Source organism: Nycticebus coucang, chromosome 14, assembly GCF_027406575.1.
Source record: "Nycticebus coucang isolate mNycCou1 chromosome 14, mNycCou1.pri, whole genome shotgun sequence".
In the NCBI taxonomy this organism is placed as follows: Eukaryota; Metazoa; Chordata; class Mammalia; order Primates; family Lorisidae; genus Nycticebus; species Nycticebus coucang.
In genome coordinates this window covers 67,740,178-67,762,332 of record NC_069793.1, presented here as the reverse complement: position 1 = coordinate 67,762,332, position 22,155 = coordinate 67,740,178, and the positions used below count along the sequence as shown (strand labels likewise).

At 52.2% G+C, this 22,155-nt stretch overlaps 1 protein-coding gene across 2 annotated transcripts in view; it reads left to right on the top strand.

Annotated features, from left to right (window-relative positions):
• CHRDL2 (chordin like 2) overlaps window positions 1–15,048 on the top strand; it is a 31,955-nt gene extending 16,907 nt beyond the window's left edge. Inside the window, exons 4-12 of one of the 2 annotated variants that reach the window (XM_053561363.1) lie at window positions 1,231–1,373; window positions 3,763–3,856; window positions 5,972–6,027; window positions 8,066–8,234; window positions 9,145–9,339; window positions 9,693–9,866; window positions 10,673–10,727; window positions 14,191–14,283; window positions 14,891–15,048. In XM_053561363.1, the coding sequence (XP_053417338.1) occupies window positions 1,231–1,373; window positions 3,763–3,856; window positions 5,972–6,027; window positions 8,066–8,234; window positions 9,145–9,339; window positions 9,693–9,866; window positions 10,673–10,727; window positions 14,191–14,283; window positions 14,891–14,981 (1,070 nt within the window). In that variant the 3' untranslated portion in view covers window positions 14,982–15,048. The remainder of the gene's footprint in view (window positions 1–1,230; window positions 1,374–3,762; window positions 3,857–5,971; window positions 6,028–8,065; window positions 8,235–9,144; window positions 9,340–9,692; window positions 9,867–10,672; window positions 10,728–14,190; window positions 14,284–14,890) is intronic. The other variant, XM_053561364.1, reaches the window with a different exon arrangement.
• The last annotated feature ends 7,107 nt before the right edge of the window (window positions 15,049–22,155 follow it).

Genomic DNA, 22,155 nt, shown 5'->3' with positions numbered 1-22,155 from the left:
TGTTCAAATGCTGTTCACTCCCTCTCTTTCTGTCCCCTGCTCCTCTGTCTGCTTGGCTCTGCCTGTCCTTCAAGACTCAGCTCAGCCAGCAGGCCCTCAGGAAGCACCTGACCACCCTCCCGACTCAGTGCTGCCACAGCGGCTGTGCCTCCATCCGCCCTGGCCCTCACGGGAGTGCCATTCTGTGGCTTGTCTCTCTACCCAGTGAAGTTTGGAGTTTCTTGATGGCAGGGGCTGAGTCTTATTCATCAGTCCATTCCCAATGCCTGGCATGGTGCCTGGTACAGAGGAGTGCTTGGTAAAAGTGTCTTCTTTTCTTTTTCTTTTGCGATAGAGTCTCACTCTGTCACCCCAGGTTGAGTGTCGTGATGTCATAACTCACAGCAATCTCAAACTCTTGGGCTCAAGCAGTTCTCTTGCCTCAGCCTCCCGAGTAGCTGGGACTGCAGGTGCCCGCCATCATGCCTGGCTAGTGTTTTTCTATTTTCAGTAGAGATAGAGTCTCACTCTTGCTCAGGCTGGTCTCAAACTCCTGAGCTCAGGTGATCCTCTTGCTTCGGCCTCCCAGAGTACTAGGATTACTGGCGTGAGCCACTGCGCCCAGCTGGTAAAGGTATCTTGAGTGAATGAGTGGGTTCTCTCAGGACCAGAGGCTTTACCATTCGACCAGGCAGGATGAAGACTGACTAATGGGCAGGTGGTGAAGAGAGGGGCTCTGGTGACCCGTGAAAGACAAGCACAGTCTAGTGACAGTCTAGATCATCCCAGCTGGCTCAACTTGCCATAGTCTATGAGAGTGGGGGCTCTGTTTTGTCAGTGCTGTATCCTCAGTGCCTAGAACAGTGTCTGGCACTAGCAGGAGCTCCATGAACACTAGTGCAGTGTGGAATGAACCAACTCGGGTGCCACCTGAGCAGAGGCTCAGTGGAGCAGAGGCTTCTGGCTTTTCCTTCTTGCTCTGCTGGAGGGTTGGCTCAGACACTGAGCGGTTGAAAGGCTGTGGTGGGGGGCCATGGGAGGAAATGATGTGGTCAGGTGTCAGTGTCAGTAGGATCTCTTGGTTGGCTGATGTGGGCAATGGCTGGCAAGGCCGAAGCCAGAGTTTGATTTAAACGTGAAGATGAGATAAGATGCACAGTCTTCAGAAAAGTGGCCTAGTTGATTCTAGCAGAGATATTAGATCACATGAAACCTCATTTTCTTCTTCCTCCTGCCCATCCCTACCTACAGAACCTCATACCCCCTCTGGGCTCCGGGCCCCCCCAAAGTCCTGCCAGCACAATGGAACCATGTACCAACATGGAGAGATCTTCAGTGCCCACGAGCTGTTCCCCTCCCGACTGCCCAACCAGTGTGTCCTCTGCAGCTGCACCGTAAGGCCCTCTGCTTCCCTTCTGCCCCAGTCAGTGGTCTGGGCCTGAAAGGAATGTAGTAGTGTGGACTGGGGGTGGGAGATTGTTTCCTGGCCAAAGCAAATGAGGGGCTCAGGGGGAAGGGAACTTCTAGGGTTTGGAACGTCCTGGCCCTAGCTGGGTCAGGTGACCCTTCTCTGGACTTCCACACCTCCTGAGCTTTCTGTTTCCCCAGGAGACACTGCATTCCTTGAGGGGAGGAAACATACCCATTTTATTTCTGCATCCTCTGCTGTACTTGGTCCAGGGCCAGGCACACACAGAGGATGTCTGTAATGATAGTTGAATGAAAGAATGAACAAATGAATGACTAGTTACCAGTCCTGGGGTACAGGGACAGGGACAGACTGTTTATAGCAAATGCAATTTTATCTAAAGCTACTTAAACTCCTCCTGCCTGTGGGCAGAGTCCTAGAGCCAGTCAGGGCTGACTCTGCAGTGTTATCAGGGGATGGAGATCTGGAAAGTCTTTGCCTCCTCCTTGTGGAGAGGTGTTTCTGTGTGACCCTTCTATAGGTTTGCAGGTGGCTTTCTGGTATGTCATTTCTAAACCTTACAGCAACTCATGGGGATTGGCAAGAGCAACCCCTGTCCTCCTGATTTCCTTACTACCCACCTGGTGCCATCAGAGCTGAGTACATAGGGAGCCTGGCCGAGTGATCTCTAATATTATCTCTAGAGTAGGTATTGGAGACCAGTGTTTGGCTCCAGCATTGTCCTGGTTTCTCGATGACCATGAGCAAGTTGCTTCTCTTGGGCCTGCTTCTTCCACCTTCCTTTGAGAGGGTGTTATCAGTCTGAGGCTCTGAATCTTAAAGGATCACCCACACATAACGAGGAGTAACTACTTCCAAACCAACCTAACAAGCAATTACTTTTTGCAGACTGTGAGCCTCTGGCAACAGTCCTAGTATATTGTGTCCCTACGTTCATAGAAACCCTTGTTTACTACAGTATCCCAACAACCTCTGGAGAGGATATCACTATTTTTTTTTTTTCAAAAATTTTTTTGAGACAGCCTCACTCTATCTCCCTAAATAGAGTGCCATGGCATCATAGTTCACAGCAGTCTCAAACTCTTGGGCTCAAGCAATCCTCCTGCCTCAGCCTTCCAAGTAGCTGGGACTACAGGTGCCCACCACAACAGCCAGCTACTTTTTCTATTTTTAGTAGGTGGGGGGTTTGCTTTGCTCAGGCTGGTCTTGAACTCCTGAGCTCAAGCAGTCCACCAGCTTTGGCCTCCCAGAGTGCTAGGATTATAGGCATGAGCCACTGTGCCCAGCCTGAGCCAGTGTGCCTGGCTGGATATCACTATTCCTAGTTTTCAGATGAGGAAACTGGTGCTTAAAACAGTTAAGTGACTTGCCTAAGGTCACACAACTAGAGAGTGTGGCAGAGCCAGAATTCAGACCCAGGACTACCTGACTTCCAAGCCCATGTTCTTTTCCCTTGTCATGCTGCCTCCCAGGACGGGACCAGAGCTTGGATCAGGAGAGGCTGTGGGAAGAGATGGACACAATGGGGCTGGGGCTGTGAGAGCACTCTTGTGATTCCTTTGGGCCTTCTCCCTGTTTATATAGGGCTGGCTTGGCTCCCATCCCACCTGAGGAATCAGATCCACTTCTCAGACTTGTTGGGAAAGGAATAGGGAAAGGACTCAAGGCAGTATCGTTTCCTCCCCTTACAGTTCAAAAAGGGTTTTCGCCACCATTCCCTCCCTGATCTTTACACTCCAGTTGGACATGCCCCCCCTTCTCAGAGGAGGAACCTCAGGCCCAGAGGACAGTGACTTCCCAAAGGTCATCTGCTCCCCTGACTCCCAGAAGGCCCTTTCCTCTGTAGTCTTGCCTTTCTAGGCTTGAACCTGAAGTTGATGACCAAGAGCCTTCAGTAAGAGCAAGATGAGCCCAGGTGTTCCCCCCACCCAGCCCTGTGCGCCCGCTGTTCTAAGCCAAGGGAGAAGGACATTGATTTCAGTAGGAAAAGCCTGAAGACCGGGCTCTCTTCCATTCTGTCCCAGCTGTCTCTCTGACTGAAGGTGGCTTTAGGCCCTGCTCCAGGCTCATCATCTATGAGACGGGAGGAACCCTACCTCTCGCTGTGAGAGCCCAGAGAGAGATGGGATGTGCAAAAGCTTTACTAGCTGAAGGATGAATGTCTCCTGCAGGGCCTGGAAGGGGGAGTGGGGACTCTTCCTCTGAGCTGGCTGGGCCTCTGTGCTGCTCCCTCCCTCCCCCACCTGGGGGGGGTCCTCAAGGCCATTTGCCCCCAGGTAATGTTGCTCTTCTAGCCCCCAAGGCAGGTCCTCATGACAGCTCATTTCCCAGTCTCTGTTTGTTCTGTCCCTCAGGAGGGCCAAATCTACTGCGGCCTCACGACCTGCCCTGAACCAGGCTGCCCCTCACCCCTCCCGCTGCCTGACTCCTGCTGCCAGGCCTGCAAAGGTGAGTCTGTCCCCAGATCTGGCAGTGCCCACCCTCCCCTCCACTCCACGGACCTAGCCCTGCACTGTTAGAGCCGGGGAACCTCAGGTCACAAGCAGCATTTAGCGGACCATTCCTGCCTCCAGAGTGGTGGTATAGGCAGGGCCCCTCAGAAAGCAGAGCTGGTGGCAGAGACAGATGTGCCACGTATTTTTTTTATTGAAATCCCTGGAAGCAGGAATGAGAGAAAGGGGGAGTGAAGCAGGGAAGGTGAGAGAAGCAACATAAGAAAGTGTTTGGGAGCTAGGGTCTGCTCAAAAGCCAGCATGACCTGTTGCTCTGAGTGGTCTTCTGCTTCTCAGGGGAGTCGAGGGGTTGGAGGCGGTGAGGTAAGAACATACCCACCAGCTACCAACTTATGTCCACTGGTCAAAGGGCCTCCCCTAGGATATTAATTCCTTGTTTCGCCATGCAGTGGGTGCTAGGTACCCCCCAAACAGGCAGGAGTGGGGTGAGGGACAGGGACAGGAGGCATGGCCATGAGGAGAGGCTGAGCTGAGGGGTGCTGCTGCAATGCCTGCAACAAGGGGACAAAGACCCCGCAGTCAGGGCGGCGCCTGTGGCTCAGTGAGTAGGGCTCTGGCTCCATATACCGAGGGTGGTAGGTTCAAACCCAGCCCTGGCCAAACTGCAACAACAATAAAAAAATAGCCGGACGGTGTGGCGGGCGCCTGTAGTACCAGCTACTCGAGAGGCTGAGGCAAGAGAATCTCCTGTGCCCAAGTGTGGAGGTAACTGTAACACCAGGGCACTCTACCCAGGGTGACAAAGTGAGACTCTGTCTATATAAAATAAAAAAAAGTTAAGTCCCAGCAGTCAGAGGAGGCCGACGGACCAGAAGGGCACACGAGTAGTCCATACATATAGGTAAGGACCACGTCTCCTCCTGTCATCTCCGTGGCAAAGCTGGGCACGGTGTTCTCACTGGGACTCAGAGCATGTCTGTGAAGCAGAATCTGGGTAGAATCTCTGTCTGAATCAGAGAGGCCAACACATTGGCTAGTGAAGGACAGACTGAGCTTCAGGAGAATGAAGTGGTAGAACTAGGGTAGTCAAGGAAAGCTTCCCGGAGGAGGCAGCACTCAGGCCAGGGAGTGCACCACCGTGGAATGTGTCCCCACATGCTGGCATTTTGGCATTTTAGAAGAGGCACTGAACCAGGAGTTTCGTCCTGATTCCTCCAGTAACTTCACAGATTCCTCTCCCTCTCTGGGCCTCAGGTGTGCTGCAGATACACTGAGAGGTTGGCCTTGGTGGTTTCTCAGCCTAGTTCCAGTGTTCTGGGCCTCTGTTGTTTTTGAACATGAATACCAGCTTGGCTGCACGTGTAATTCTTGGGTGATGCTCTTTGCTTTTTTTTTTTTTTTTTTTCAGTTTTTGGCCGGGTCTGGGTTTGAACCCGCCACCTCCGGCATATGGGGCCGGTCCCCTACTCCTCTGAGCCACAAGCGCCACCCTGTTCTGGGTCTCCGAATAGGAATGTCCGGTGGCAGCCAGAGCCACTCAGGACTCCAAGAAGCTGCAGGGCTCCAAGGGCTCTGTGTGCTGCTTCCCCCAAGGAATCGGGGCTGGGAGAGTCCTAGGTGTTCAAGCTGGGGGGCTGTAAGGTAAGGCCCTGGGAGTATATAGTGTAACTAGGCCTGGTGACTTCGAGTGTACCAGGGTGGAGTGTGCCCAAGAGATTGCAAAGGATAGGATTCGGGGCCTTTGGGCCATCACTGGTGGGCACTGATGGTATGTATGGCCCTGGGTCTCAGAAGGTAGCTTTTAAGTATGAACTAAACAAGATGCTCTGTTCCAGCGAAGCATATCAATCCTAATGGTGACCAGGAGGTCAGTGTGGGGAAACTGAAACAGCCATCCAGTTGTAGGGACTTCATTAACCTAACAAGGATGAAGAGAGGCTGTAATGAGAAGCAGAATAAGCTCCACTGGGGCAAAGGACCTGCTGTTGGGCTGGGCCACAGAAGTGGCACTAGGACTTGGGGAGGGGCAGAGCCTCTAGCTGGAGGCCTCAGGGCTCCAGACAGCAAGGCGTCATAGCCTGAGGCTGACCCGACTTCCCTGAGTTTTCAGATGGGGCAAGTGAGAAATCAGCTGAAGAGGACACCACACAGTCACGCCGTGGGGTGGTGAGTGCACAGCTTTTCCGACAGGGTAGGAGTTGGGGGTGCCTACATCTTCATGGCTGGAGCAGGCCATACCAGTTACTGTATTCACTTCTCCTTCATTCCCTGGGGTCAGCTACGTTCGCCCCCCACTGTCTTCCATCCCCTCTCCCATCATGGTTACCATCTTGGCTGATAGGCAAGGACAGGCCCAGAAGAAAACAGGTCACCACACAGGGCAGGAGCAGGCCCAGTCTTCCTCATTTCCCTCTTGGGGAATTTTTAACACTATTCTGTCCAGAGCCGACATCTCTCCTTAGTTCAGTTTGCTTCTGGGGAGCATGATCCCCAAGTGAATGGCCTCTGACCTGGGCCGGACTTCCCACCCAGTTTCTGAAATACTGGTTCTTTGAGGTCTATCTCTCTGTTCCTACCTCTATCTTGACCCTTCTCACTCTTGGTCAAGAGATAAGAGATAAGATGGGCTTATCTATTTAATTCTGTGTGGTCTGAGAGGAGAGAGGTGGGAGAATGTAACTCAAGTCCCCTGCCCTGTGTCTACAACAGGCATCCTCAAACTGTGGCCCGCGGGCCACATAAAGCAGTGTGAATTGTATTTGTTCACGTTTTGTTTTTTACTTCAAAATAAGGTATGTGGGCGGCACCTGTGGCTCAGTGAGTAGGGAGCCCGCCCCATATACCGAGGGTGGCGGGTTCAAACCCAGCTCCGGCCAAACTGCAACAAAAAAATAGCCAGGCGTTGTGGCGGGCGCCTGTAGTCCCAGCTGCTCGGGAGGCTGAGGCAAGAGAATTGCATAAGCCCAAGAGCTGGAGGTTGCTGTGAGCCATGTGACGCCATGGCACTCTACCGAGGGCAGTAAAGTAAGACTCTATCTCTACAAAAAAAAATAATAAGATATGTGCAGTGTGCATAGGAATTTGTTCATAGTTTTTTTTCTTTTTAAACTATAGTCCGGCCCTCCAGCGGTCTGAAGGACAGTGAATTGGCCCCGGTTTAAAAAGTTTGAGGACGTCTGGTCTACAATGTGAATCTCTTTCAGTCTGGGTTCCCTTCTGAGCTCAAGACCTTACCTTTCTCTGCCTCATCCTGCCTTGTCAGGCTGGGCCTTCTCTGCTGGGGCTCTGAGCCATTCCACTCCCATCCTTCTCACCTCTCCCCAGGAGAAAGTGTAAGTGAAGCCCACTTGGGCTTAGTTCCAGGCCCTGATCAGCTACTTACTGACTTGCTGGGTGCCTGCAGCAAGTCACCATTTGGAGGTTGGGTCCTGTATTCTTTCTTAGCTCTATTCCACTCAGCAAGCATTTCCTGGGAGCCCTGTGGGGACAGGCTCTGGGCCATTAAAGAACAGACTCAGAGACTGTACCAGGCAGGAACGGGCTGTAGAAGAAGGAATATGAGTGACGCTGGGTCAGTGAGGGACAAAATAGGGTCCTTTCCCATGGCTTGGAGCTGCATGCAGCACACACCTTTTGCTGTCACTGCCGGTTCTCCCAGGACCTGATCTGGAGGGGCAGGGGCTCAGGAAAGGGGGGCCTGAGTTCCAGAGACCCTTTGTCTCAGGATGGGGCCTGCTCTTAGTCATGCCCCGTGGGATTCCAGGGCCCAGTGGGATGTTCAGAGACTCAGCCCCTTGTCCCAGCTCCTCAGTCTTACCAAACAGTGAGGAATTTCCTGACTCACATCCTCACTACATGCTCATCTTCTGTTTCTTAAATATTAAGTTCTCCGCATCCCTTATCAGTTACATACCCCACATCAAGACCTCAGCAGCCTTTGCACACTCCATTGCCAAGGCCCCCCCTGTCTCTGACAAGGCCTGAGTAGGACTCTGTGGAAGCTGATTTCCCAATCACTATCCTAAGTTTTCAAAGATCCACAGTCTGTAAACATCTCATACCCACTCCAAATCTCCCTGGCCCTAGCCTGTGCCCCCTCTTCCTTGGTGTCACCCCTAGGCTCTTGCTGCAGCCAGTCTTGCTGTCCCTCTACCAGCAGTGCCCTGCCACACTCAGTGTTCTTCACCCTCCCTGCCTTCTGCAGAGACATTCTCAGGAACTGTGTGTGGGTGATGGTGGGAGAAAGAGGGGTCTGGGCACCCCGGCCCCCACCGGCCTCAGCACCCCTCTGGGCTTCATCCCTCGACACTTCCGACCAAAAGGGGCAGGCAGCACAACTGTCAAGATCGTCCTGAAGGAGAAACATAAGAAAGGTGGGGACTGGACCTCCTCCAATCTAAGAGGCAGGCCCTGCCTGCTCCCACTGACCCACCCTGCATCCTCCCACCAGTGGTTCCCTCATCCCAACTTGTCCATGAGGTGGTTGACTCAAAGAGCATCAAATCTGCAGGTGCCTTTAAAGGTCATCAGGTTCAACCCCCATTTGATAGACAAGGACACTAAGGTTCAGAGTATTGATTTAGAGGCAGAGCCAGGGCTGGAACAGCACAGCAATATTTTTTTGCTAGGAAATGGGGGAGACAGAATGAATAGGCAAAAAGTGGTCTCTGCCCAGATCATGTTAGGAGATACTGTAAATAAATTAATATTAGAAAATGTGGAGGGAAAGTTTTTGACAACGAAAGGAGGGAGCAGAGCTGGGCTGTAGGAGATGGAGTGGGGAAGGTGGCCCAAGGAGCAGCCACGGCTGCAAAAGGGGAACAAAGGGGCCTCACTGCAGAGCACCCCAGCTAGTGGGGAGGGAAAAGCTGTGGGGCTACATAGTCCCAGCCCCCCTTTGTACACAAGGGACCCAGAGGCAGAGAAGGGGAAAGGGTCCTGCTAGGGCTCAAAGGGCCAGGTGGTGACAGAAATTTATCCCAGTTCCCCTCCTGCCAGGTCAGCACTCTCCTTGCTCCAACAGAAGCACCCTGAGGGCAGGAGAGGACTCTCCAAACTCAACAAGTTCCTGGGCCCTTCTTAGCCCTAAGTGCATAGGTGGAGAGATGTCAGTGAGAGGGGCCCAGGACAGGTTTATACCCTCCCCTGTGCTTTGCTGGCAGTGGCTGGGCTAGACTGGTGGAGTGGGGGCCCCCAGCGGCCTGCCCTACCCACTGCTGGATCAGAGGCTTTGGCCAGGCCTGAGGCACTGAGCCCCCTGCCTTCCTGCCATCCTCATTCCAGCCTGCGTGCATGGTGGGAAGACGTATTCCCACGGGGAGGTGTGGCACCCAGCCTTTCGCTCCTTCGGCCGTCTGCCCTGCATCCTGTGCACCTGTCAGGATGGTCACCAGGACTGCCAGCGCGTGAACTGCCCCACCGAGTACCCCTGCCGTCACCCTGAGAAAGTGGCTGGGAAGTGCTGCAAGATTTGCCCAGGTGTGAAGAGGGGCGGGGGCAGGGGCAGGAGGGCACTGGCCAGAGTAAGCCCTAGGTCTCTGTCCCTAAGGCCACAGACACTTCGATGTCTCATACAGAAGGATGTGCACTCAGAGCCACAGACGAGGGGTGTACATGCATGAGATGTTGGAAGCACAGGAGTAGAAAATGTCAGACTTGAAAAGTAGTAAATTTATGGAACATCTGATGTTACAGTAATAGATTCACAGCTTGTTGACAAAATCAAATAATGTTCTGCATTCCATGAAGTCATAAAATTTTAAAGTATTAGGACTTCCAGGAGGAATAGCCAATGTTTATTGAACACTTCATTAGCTTCTTGTCTCCCTCAGAGGATAAGACAGACCCTGGCCACACTGAGATCAGTTCCACCAGGTGTCCCAAGGCACCAGGCCGGGTCCTTGTCCACACGTCAGTATCCCCCAGCCCAGACAACCTGCATCGCTTTGCCCTGGAGCATGAGACTTCTGACCAGGTGGAGATCTACCTCTGGAAGCTGGTAAAAGGTAGGTGTGGTTCACTCCCAGCTGGGTATGCCGCCGGCCTGTCCTCCTGTCTGTGCTCCTGACCCCGCAGGGGCCTTAGGGATGTTTTGATCAGCTACCCTGTCCACCTTTCCAGGTTTAAGAGTCCCTGATTCCAAGATGTAGGGAGACGATGGTTCTGTCTCATTCCCTGACAGTTCTGTTAAGCTCACTTTCTGAGATGTCAAGGTCTCAAAGTGCTCCCTCTCCCGGAGGGAAGGTGCTGCTGCACCTTGCATGGAGTCAGGCAGGGTAAGGCCTACCCTAATGAAATACAGGGATGTCTGACAATAGGGTCTCAACACTGGGTGGCAGAGATCTTTTCAAACAGGAGGGCCCTCACAGCAGGAGGGCCTTGAGGCTAGCTAGGTCAGCCTTTTCTAAGCAGTAGATTTTATCACTTCAAGGTATCAGAACATATTTCTCATTCTGTGAGAAACTCACCTTATTTAACACACTGCTCATACTATCAACTGATGGCCAAGAGAATTTTCTCAGTTTTGTGCCTCTTGTAAAACATAAATCCCCTGGGTAGAGTGAAACATTAAGACACTATCCAAACTAAACTCATTCAGTGTGAGTTTTGGTCACTTTCCTCTACTGATGGGTTTGGCTGGGCAGGTGGGGGGGATGGAAGAGGGAATGATGGTAAGAATGATGACAATGACAGTAATAATAATAACCAAATGTGTGTAGCACTTTAGAATTTACAAAGTGCTTCCACGTTCACTATCTCATTTGATCCTCAACGATCCTGAGAGTTAGGTATTATTATCCCCATTTTACAGATGAGGAAACTGAGGCTCAGAGAGGTGAAGTACCTGGCCCAAGGCCACACAGCCAGTAAGTGGAGGACGGGAGCTAGAGCCCATGTCTTGTGACGTCAGATGCGGCTCTTTACCTGCTCTACTCCGCCCCCTGTCCTAGGAGGAATGGACGAAGAAAGTGGAGCTCTTCAGCCTGGAGAAGAGAAGACTCCGGGGGCAGGACTGCTGGCTTCATGGCTCCGAAGGGCCATATTCTAAGTGACCACAAGGGTCAGACAATAAGCAGGGGCTTTGGAATCAGGCAGACTTGGGTTCAAATCCTGGCTCTGCTGATTTTTAGTTGTGTGGCCTCAGGCAATCACATGACCTCTCTGGGCCTTAGTTTTCTCTTCTGTTAATTAGGGAAGAAAGTTTTGGAGAATTAAATGAAATGACATAGGTACAGCCCCTTGCATGTAGTAAGCGCTAAAAATGTCTTTCTCATCCTACATCAGGTTGGTTAGAATTGTAGAGAAGGAGGTTTTAGCTCAATGAGAAGAACTTTCTCATACTTAGAGCCTTCCTATAGTGGAAGGGAGGGAGCACGCTACATGTAGAAGTGTGCAAACAAGGGCTGAGGTGGGAGGGGATTCTGCCTGCATCTGGGAGTTAGAGTCAGTGACCCATACAGTTTCTTGAGCCTTAAGATGCCATCAGTCCCTAGGCAGGTGCTGGCTGCATCTTTACTCTCCCCGGATGCCCCCCTTGCCAGGTCCTGAGACCACAGAGAGTAATAGGCCCCAGCCTCTGTCCTTAGGAGCTTATGGCTTAGTGACCTAGGTCAGGGAAGGCTTTGTGGAAGATAGGCCTCCTGATTTAGAGAGGCAGGATGGCAGTGACAGCCTCAGAGCCCACGCTCATATGCCCTGTGCTCTGTGACTGGTGTGTAGCGGGCACTGTATATAATGTGCCATATTGAATTCTCCCAAGAACCCTAAGGGGGTTCTCCATTTTGCAGATAAGAAAACTGAGCCTGAGAGGTCAAACAACTTGCTAAAAGTCATGCAGTTTAAACAGTAAAGCAAAGATTCATACCCATGCCTGACTATCCCTAGGGCTGTCTCCACAGAGGGGATCTTACACCTTTAGGGAACTGCCTGAGGAAGGCCAAGGTGTGCCAGGATGGCACGTGACCAATCTGATTGTCACCAGGCCCAGCAGAAAGGGAACAAGAAGGGGGTGGGGGACCCTTCAACTTTACAATGCCAGGCCATACCATCTTGCCACTAACAAACCACCTCCTTCTTCTGACACCCTGGGCTGCCTAAATGCACCATCCCATTGGCCTCCCCATTCCCTCCCCGTCCCAGACTGGGGAGTGTCAACACATACTCCCCAGGGCTGACTATCAGTGAGAACCGCTCACTGATTCCTCACTCGGAGGAGTGAAAACAAAGGGAGCAGGCAGAAGCTAGGTGAGACCACACCACAGTTGGACCAGCCCTAGGCACCAGGATCTCAGCAGAGTTGGCCTAGGGTTAAGGGCCTATTAGAGTCTAAAGTTTCAGAGTAGAAAGGACCTCAAGGATCTCTGTTCCAAGCCCTGCCTGGGAAGAAGTCCCCCTGAAGCCTCCTTATGGTGTTTGGCCCCTGACTGCACATACCCACTGCTCCCACTCCCAGACAGGTGATTCACTTTTGACACTGATGGCTCAGCCCGGAGAGGGCGTGTCCTCACACTGAGCTGAGCCTGTCCTATTTCCTGGGATTCACCCAGCGGTGCCAGCTCTACCCTGGGGAGCCACAGAGCACAGCTGCCCTCAGACCTGGCACAGCCCTTCAAAGAGCACGAAGAGCATGGCCTTCATGCTGGCTCTTGGTTCTAGGCCCAATTATGCTTTACAGACTATAGCGTGAGGACCCATCCTCATCCCTGTCACTCTTCTCCAGTTGTTCTGTGAGCCAGGGAGCATGCAACAGCAGGCCTGTAGAAGCACCTGTCCCCATTTCTTCTCATGTTTATTGCCTGCCAGTGTGATGCAGCCCCTCAGTCTTTGGAGTTTCTTCTACAACTTGACATCTGGGCTGGGAGTGCCAAGGATGGTGCTAAACATTTCCTGGAACTGAGCATCTTTGGTTCCCTTTGGTGGGACCCACTCTGATTCCCATAAGCAGGGCAAGTTCTTGGTTTTCTTGAAGGTGGTTCTGGCCTAGTAGAGGCCTTGCTGGTTGCATCTGTTCTTTCTGGCCAGAGACCTTGGTGGGGAACAGCTGTGGCAAATTCATAGCCCATGTGCTCAGGACCTCAGTGCCATGTGTAGTGTTAGTGGCCAGATCTCCATGAGATGCAAACCTTATGGGATCCAGATACTACCTCATTTCCCCTCAAGGCCTGGTCTAGACTAGGCACACATATATTTGTCCAACCATCCATTCAAGGAGTCATTCATTCTACATGCCTAACGAAGGCCATGCTCAAGGGACACAGAGGAAAGCCCTCCAGGAGTTCCCAGTCTGGTGGTGGAAGCAGGACTAGACACAATCATGGCCCTTTGGGACTAGGTATAACCAGGTCGGGCACAGTGGCTCGCACCTGTAATCTTAGTACTCTAGGAGGCCCAAGTTGGTGAATTGCTTGAGCTCCAGAGTTCGAGACCAGCCTGAGCAAAAGCAAGACTCTGTCTCTACTAAAAATAGAAAAACTAGCCGGGCATTGTGGTGGGCACCTGTAGTCTCAGCTACTCAAGAAGCATAGGCAAGGGGATCTATTGAGCCCAAGTTTGAGGTTGCTGTGAGCTATGATGCCACAGCACTCTACCCAAGGCACAGGATGAGACTTTGCCTCAGAAAAAAAAAAAAATAGAATCACAAACAGAAGCCAAGTGCTATATGGGTGCCCCAAGGAGCAATTAAGCCTTGGGAGATTGGTAGGAGCTCACTTGGTGACAACAGCAGAACAGAAGGGAGTAGTAGAAGATATTCCACAGGCGGGGGATGTCATTTGTAAAAGATTTACACCCTCGGGGACCTAATATTTGGTTAGGGCTAGAGCATAGGCAAGGCATGGTAACTCCGACACTTGCTAGTTCTTTGCTGTCTTATTTTATCACATGGTCTATGCCCAGAGAAAAGCTTGACCAGTCCATGTGGGCCAGCCTACCTGCCTCCGTCCCTCCTTTCTTCTTGCCTTCCCTCCCTCCCTGCACTGGGGACAGGTGAATGCTGAGAGAGCGGGATGGTGCTGGTGGCAGAAGCAGGGAAGTCAGAGAAGGGGAATGACAGGGTAATGCACACATCCTGGAGTGACCTCAGGATTAGGGATTAGACGGGGAGTGAAAGGGGCTAGCTGCCATTCTAGTGACCAGACAAGGCTTGAGTGAGGAGTGTGGCAGTGGGATGGAAGAGTCAAAGAGTTGAGGAAGCGTAATCAATGGATTTGGTGCCTGACGAGCGTGGGCACAGCGGAGGGAGGTGTCCCGGTTAGTTCTGTGTCTGTGTCACCCTGTCTCACTCACCGTATGTCCTGCCTTTCCTGCTCATGGCCCTGTCTCTGCCCTCAGGAGTCTTCCACTTGATTCAGATCAAGAAAGTCAGGAAGCAAGACTTCCGGAAAGAGGCACAGAACTTCCAGCTGCTCGCTGGCACCCACGAAGGTAGGACCCTTGGCTGAGGAATGGGGCCTGGGAAGGGGGCAGGGTGGAGGCTGGAGTCTCTTGGGGCGTTCCCAGGCTGCTGGTGCCGGGAGGGGGGCTGGTGTGGGGCGACTGCCAGCCACAGACGTCAGTTCCCAGCACAGGAATCCAGTGGGCGTCTGGGCCAGAGATTTCTCAACTTGGGAGCAGGAAGGTAAAGCAGAGCTGGCTAGATTTGGTCATGGGGGTGGGGGAAACAGAACTGTAGGGAAGTCTGAGCCCCCAATCCCTGGTGCTTCCTACACCCTCTCTAACCCCTTTCTTCCTGATACCCTGAATTTGCTCTACTTTACTCTTAGGAAGATGTGGGGCCTTGGGTGGGGGAGGCAAGAATTCACAACAGGTGTCAGGAAACCAGCCCTGTGCCCCAAACATTGGTTGGTTGAGGGCTGGGGCCCTGTGGCAGAACTAAGTGAGGAGGACACTCGCCTCTATGCTCCCTTAGGCTCCAAACCCTGGCTCATGCAGTTCTTCCTTGCCCTAAGCTTTCCCACTCCTAGCCACTGCATGTTGTGCACACGTGTGTATACACACACACACACACACACTTCTCTCTTCCTCCATGCAGGTCACTGGAACGTCTTCCTAGCCCAGACCCCGGAGCTGAAGGTCACGGCCAGCCCAGACAAAGCAACCAAGACATTATAACAAAGACCTGAACAGTTGAAGATATGAGCTTTATCTTTTTTGTTATTATATATTAATAAATAAGAAGTTGCATCACCCCTCAAACCTGTCTCTGTTTTCATATCCAGTCTCCTGGGCGCTCTCCCAGGGTCTCTGCAGAGCAGTCCTGTTATTCCCATTTTATACGGGTGGAGACTGAGATTAGAAGGGGCAGAGATTGGCCCCAGTCCTCGCAGCCAGTGAGTTCCCACAGCCTCCCTGCCCAGGCCCTTGTCTGCCATAGTGCCCTTCTTCTGTCCCCAGACCCCAACTATGGCACCTCCTGCTTTTACCCACGGCTCTTTGGGCTAGAAGAAGGGGGAATGAGTTTAGTTAGCCGGGGAGGGAGAATGGAGTCCCAGAGCCCTTTCCCAGAAAATACTCCAGGGTCCTCACCATGGTCAGCCATACTTTACAAAGAAGAAACTGAGTTCAGGGAGGAGCAGTGAGCTGTGATTTGCCTGAAGCTCCAGAGCTGGCTGGTAGCAGATGTGGAGTTGGAAACCAGGTCTCTTGCTCCAGGCAAGCACTCCTTCTCCAGTTCTGAGCTGTGACTAATATTACAGGACCAAATATCCTCACCTCAGAGGATCTCCAAGACTTGGCAGTCATATTGCCAAGCTGGCATCATGCTTTGAGAACAGTTATTATACAATTAAAAACACCATCAATAGTTTATCCTGCCCACGTGTACAAGCCCCTACAATTTTAGAGATGTTTTAATGCCCATGATTTCACTTAAGGTGAACAATGTAGCAATTACTCACCTTTCAGAGAGAAGGAGACAGAGGCTGGATGTTGGCAAATGTCTTTCCCAAAACCTCACAGTTATGAGCTGTGATGCTGGGCTAGAACTCAGGCCTCCTACGTCCCAGGCAGGGTTCTCCCCAGCACAGCTGGTCTCAACCATCCCACTACCATGGCTCCACCACTCCAGCCCAACTGGAAGCCCCAGATAAATGGTGGACAATGGCCTGTTGGCTGGACTTAATGCAGCCGCTTAGAGGGCCCTGACTGTTGTCTCCCATAGCCTTGGTCCTGACCCTACGGTTACTAAGTTCGGGAGAGTCTGCCAAGCAGCCCACCAATGCCATCCTCACTGAGCAGGCATGGGTATCCCCTTCCCCAACTCTGCCAGCTCCCATGGGCCTGATTTGAGAATCTCTGAGTTTTTTTTTTTCAGTTTTTGGCCAGGGCCAGGCTTGAACCCACCACCCCTTGCACATGGGGCCAGCACCCTACTCCTTGAGCCACAGGCACCACCCAAGAGAGTCTGAGGTTTAAGGCTGGAACCTTCCCTTATCCTCTGCATCAGAAGACATCCCTCCTCCCCTCACAGCCTCTTCTTGTCCTCCTACAGAACATTTTCTATTCTGGCCTGGCTTGCTCACCACAGTAGGGTAACTTACAACTTGGGATGGGCTCTGAGCATCCCATGTACAAAAAAGCAGGAATCTGAAAACATAACTATTCATGTGGTGGACTCTGGGCACTTTCAGCCTGGCTCAGATGTCTTCCTCTTAGTGACACTTTCCGCCCCACCCCACCCCCGCCCCACCTGTGGCTCCTCCTCCCTGCCAGAAAATGGGCTTGGAGGCAGGGCTCTGTAATCCCAGAATGGGAAGGGAAATCCCTGTATACTCTTCCTGATGCCGCAGGCCCCACTGCCTCCTGGTTTCTCTGATGGGCTAGAAGAAGTTTATAATGCCCTCTTTTGCACCATGGCAGGCATGTTCAGCACATCAATCCCTCCTCGCTTCGTTTTTTTATTTTTTATTAAATCATAGCTGTGTATATTAATGCAATCATGGGGCACCATACACTGGTTTTATGGACCATTTTACATATTTTCATCACACTGGTTACCTCCTCACTTTGTTTGACCCAGACCTGCTGCGTGTGTGACCGTGAGGCTCACTGTGTGAGCCTATAGGCAGCTCCACCATGGTCTGAAGCCACTCTTGGCTACTTCTCCTGTCATGTGTTCCCATAAAATATTTTCTGAGCTACCCTACAGTAGACTTTATGCAAGACAACCAACACAGGGTGGGAAGTAGCATTGCCCTGCCTGTCCTTGGGAGCTACACGTCGGGAGGAGGAAATGAGCAGACAGACACAGTGCCCGCCTGCTGAGGGTGGTGGGGGCAGGGCACATGGGGGCACAGCTCCCAACCCAACTTGAAGACACAAAAGCAGCCTCCAAAGGATGAGCAGGAGGTGAGAAGAAGGTAGAGGGAGAGGGGGGAGGCCCCCAACCCTATCGAGTAGCAAGTGATGGCATAGGAAGAAGAAACTTGGTAGAAAATGAAAAATAGCAGGATTCTGGGAGGGGGGTGGGGCCTTGGTGTGTGTCGCACTTTATGGGGGCAAGACGTGATTGCAAGAGGGACTTTGCCTAACAATTGCGATCAGTGTAACCTGGCTTATTGTACCCTCAATGAATCCCCAACAATAAAAAAAAAAAAGAAAAATAGCAGGATTATGGGAGGATCACGAACAGCTCACTGTTGCTGAATGATAGAGGCCAAGAGCAGAGGAAGGCGAGGCCGCATGCCCACCTGAGGAGCTCTGGCATCACCTGAGGGCAGCAGGGAGCCCTGGGAAGGTGTCAGTGCTCTGGTTGGATCTGTGGTCAGAGGCCGGCTCTGCCTGCGAGGTGAAGAATACGGGGCAGAGTGAGGCTTAGACCAGGTAGGGGCTCGTGTGAGATCAGTGTGAGGGAGGGATGGCAATGACCTGGGTGGGAGAGAGGCCTCGGGCAGGCAGAGTGGGCGGCTGGCTGGACACAGCATTGGTGGGGGGACTTGAGTATGTACCTGGTATTTCTCTTCATGGCCCCTTCAGGGGGGACAGCCCAGGAGTTGCAGTTGAGCACAGCTGAGCCTCGGACTATCATGGTCTTCAGTCTATTATGGTCTAGAAAGAAGGCTGGGCTAAAGACAGGAGGCTAGGAGCTATTGGCCCATAGGTGAAACTAAGGCTAGGAGAGGGGGCGACACTGGCCTGGCAGAGACGGGAGGCGGGTGAACAGAATGGGCAGCAGGACAGGACCTGGAGCATCAGAAAGCTCAGCACAGACACACGAGGAAAGAGAGGACTGTGGAGGGCTGAGAGCGCTATGAGGCCAGAAAAAGTGTCTTCTATGGGGACAAGGAGGCTCTGGTGACCATGGCTATGAGCAACATCAGGAGAACTGAGAGTTAGAAGCTGGATTTGGGGGGGTTCAGGGGGTTTCTAGGAAGTGAGGAAACAGAAAAGTCTTTTAAGAAATCTGGCAGGGCCAGGTGTGGTGGCTGACACCTGTAATCCTAGCACTCTGAGAGGCTGAGGCGGGTGGATTGCTTGAACTCATGAGTTTGAGACCAGCCCGAGTAAGAGCAAGACACCGTCTCTACTAAAAATAGAAAAACTGAGGCAAGAGGATCGCTTGAGCCCAAGAGTTGGAGGTTGCTGTGAGCTATGATGCCGCAGCACTCTACCCACGGTGATGGCTTGAGACGGATGGGAGAAGGGGCTTTTTGGATGGGAGACATCACATCTTAGTAATGAGAAAATGCCATGGGACAGGGAAAGTAGGAGAAATAGGAGTGAGGATAGAGAAAGCTAAGGTTTAGGAACAAGTTAAAATCCATTCTTCCTAGGCCACACACTTGCTGTCCCACCCTGGCTTACCTCCCCTCTCTTGTGAGGAGGGAGAGGAGATGGGTGGTCTCCCAGGGCTGCCCACCTCTGGTCCCTGCCTGGTGTTCAGGCTGGACACAGCATGGGCTCTGGCAGAGGTAGCAACATCCTGGCCATTAGTTAACAAAGCACATTCAAATCCACTGTCTCATCTGTCCTAAGACAACCCAAGAAGAGAAAGTGACCAAGGTCGCACAAGAATAAATGGAGGAGTTAGAGTCTAGTGAGTTCTGTGATTCTCTCTCCTGTGGGTTCCAGAGCACAGCAGGCGGCAGGGTCTGGGCTTAGGCAGGTGCAGCTGGACCCGGTCAGAGCCTGTATGCCAATCAGCCTTCCCAGGTGCCTTCCTGGCCTCCAGTTTTCCTGCGGATGCTTCTGGCTCCTCCAGCAGCTGTGAAGCCACCTCCCTCTGTCCCCTGACGAACCCTGGGCTCTGGGAAATGGCAGTATTTCTGAGAAACAGGACGTGGCCTGTGGTTTTGGACTGGCCTGGGGGTGAGGGAAGGCCTGGGGCCCCATCAGGCACAATGGCATCTCTCTCTAGGGCTGCCTCGGCCACCCTACTTCCCCTCATCCTGATCCCCGGAAGACACCCCTTTCCTGCCTTGTCCTCCATCTGATCCGGTTCATGAAAGATGAACTTGAACTGCTATAGGAGGCTGGCTGAGGATGGAAGCTGGAGGTGGGGGGGGGTTGGCAAGAGTTTCTATGTGTAGGGTGTTTTCTCAGGTTTTCTAGAACTAGAACCTGAATATCTGGATCCCTAAAGACTATTTTAATGACCACATGAAATCCGACTTCTCTCCCCAGTCCCATCTTCACTCTCCTCCTGCACAAGTCAGCACTCACACAGCTCGCCCAAAGTCAAACAGCAACTGAGGGCTGTGATTGGAACCTACGTGGCCCAACTCTGGTTCAGGAATCCCACACCCTGTGACATCTGGGTGGAAGATGAGGAGATTGGCCTTCTCACCAGGTTCCCACCACCAGCCTCTCTCCTCCTACCTCTGCCCCTCCTCAGAAAGTCTTATCAGCCCAGAATGATCTTTCAAAAACACAAATCTGACTGTGGCTCTCCCTCATTAAGCCCCTCCTTCGATGACTTGCCACTGTCTGCAGGACAACGCCAAAGCTGCCTCTCCTGACCCTTCCCCATCCAGCTCCTGCTGTTCCTGCAGTCCAGTTCCCCTGGTGGCACCCAGAATCCAGTCTGCTGTACCACCTTGCCAAGTTGGGAGGATCTGGCTTCCAGGAAGGCCTGAACCCTGGGCTCAGACACCGTCAGCATGTCCTCTCTCCATTCTCCATTCTGTTGCTCTCGATAATCAGCACTTTCTTTCTAAACAGCTCTTCCAAGAAGCAGACCGCACATCATGCACTGGTGCAGCCTAACAGCCTCCAACCATACCAGGAAGTACAAAGCCTCTTCCCTTCCACTCCAATAGAAATACTCTGGGGAGAGACTCTGGCCCATATGGGGTGATATACAATCAGTCTTGGGTGGTCAGGGATGAGGCACAAGCATCATATGACTGGAGTAAAAGGAGCAGCACCCCAAAACATGGACGTGGGTATCAAGCACGTAGTCACCAAGGATACTTGTTCCCCGGCTGCCACTGCCACCACTTGGAACCATGTTTTAAGTCTGTGTCCTCTCTTCCAGCACTCTGCTCCCTCTTCCTAGAACATCTTTCCCTATTTTCTGCCCCTATTATTCTACCTTATCCTTCTGAACCCCCTAGCAAAGCTTTCCCAGTCCTGCTGTGAAGTGGAGCTCATGCTTCTGTACTGCAATGGTCTGTTTATGAACTGTTCTCCCACTGGACAGTTAAGTGTCTGGAGCCAGAGACCATCTCTACCTTCTTGGCCACTGGCATGGTCTCCAGCCCACAGGAGGCATTCAGTACGTGCTGACCGAAGAAGGAAAGGAAGGAAGAGTGACAGCGACGGTGAAGGCAACAGCAGTGACATGTGGTTGACTGCTGGCATCCAGTAGGCACTCAATGAATAGTTGCTAAGCCTTTGGATAATGACGACCAACGACTACCACCACAGTCATTGCCACCCCCAGGACCACTCCTCACATTTGCAAGGCCCAGGCAAGGATACAAATGGAGACTACACATCCCAATACGCAACAGGATATGCAGCGTCCATGTGAATCCTCGCTCGTGCCAGGCCTCTCACCAGGCTGTTTCCTAGGACTGAACATGACTTCTCCACTTTACTCGGGTAATTCCTTTACTCTTCGTTTAAGTGTCCCCTTGTCCAGGAACACCCTTCTCCGCCATCCCTGAACAGGATTTCTCCCAGCGTCCCCCCTGACCCCATGCTTTCTTCCGAGTCCTCATCACTTTCTATTGTCATTGCTTATGTCTTTTTTTTCTTTTGAGACAGAGTGTCACTATGTAGCCCTCGGTAGAGTGCTGTGGCATCACCACTCACAACAACCTCAAACTCTTGGACTTAAGAGATTCTCCCGCCTTAGCCTCCCAAGTAGCTGGGACTACAGGCGCCTACCACAACGCCTGGCTATTTTTTTGTTGCAGTTGTCATTGTTGTTTAGCTGGCCTGGGCTGAGTTCAAACCCGCCAGCCTCGGTGCCTGTGTCTGGCGCCTGTAACTGCTGTGCCTTGAGAAGAGTGCCATGGTGTTATAGCTCACAGCAATCTTAAACTCTTAGACTCATAGCAACTTCAAACTCTTGCCATCAGCCTCCCAAGTAGCTAGGACTACAGGCTCCCACTACTACACCTGGCTAGTTTTTCCATTTTTAGTAGAGACAGGGTCTTGTTCTTTCTTAGGCTGCTCTTGAACTGCTGAGCTCAACCAATCCACCTGTCTCAGCCTCCCAGAGTGCTAGGATTACAGGCATGAGCCATCATGCCCAGGTCTCATGTCTTTTTCCTCACCAGACTGGGGACTTTTGAGGACATAGAGGATGGTTGCATCACCTGGTATAAGTAGGTGGTGACAGTGGTGGTGGTGGAGGGTAGGACCACTCTTAGACCAGGAAAGAGAGACCCCACACACACACACACAACAGGCCATGCCCTCTGCAGGGCCCCACTCTAAATTTTTCTCAGCTATACTCAAAGCACAAGGATCCTGCAGGATCATGGTGGGTGCATCCCCACTCCTCTCCCAGACCACACTCTGAGAACCCAGGATTCTGGAATTCTGTGCCCCAACAGCCTTAAGTCTGGTTCTAGGACTGTTCAAGACTCTTTCCTAGGTCCATGCTCTAAGTCTGAGGGATAGTTTGCTGGGGCTGGGAGGAAGTAGGTTGTGGTTTTGCCCCCAAACTTAGCAGCTTAAAACAACTTTTTTTTCTTTTTGAGACAGAGTCTCACTTTGTCACCCTTGGCAGAGTACAACAGTTGTCATAGCTCACAGCAACCTCAAACTCTTGGGCTCAAGCGATCCTCTTGACTCAGTCTCCCAAGTAGCTGGACAGCAGGTGCCTACCACAATGCCTGGCTATTT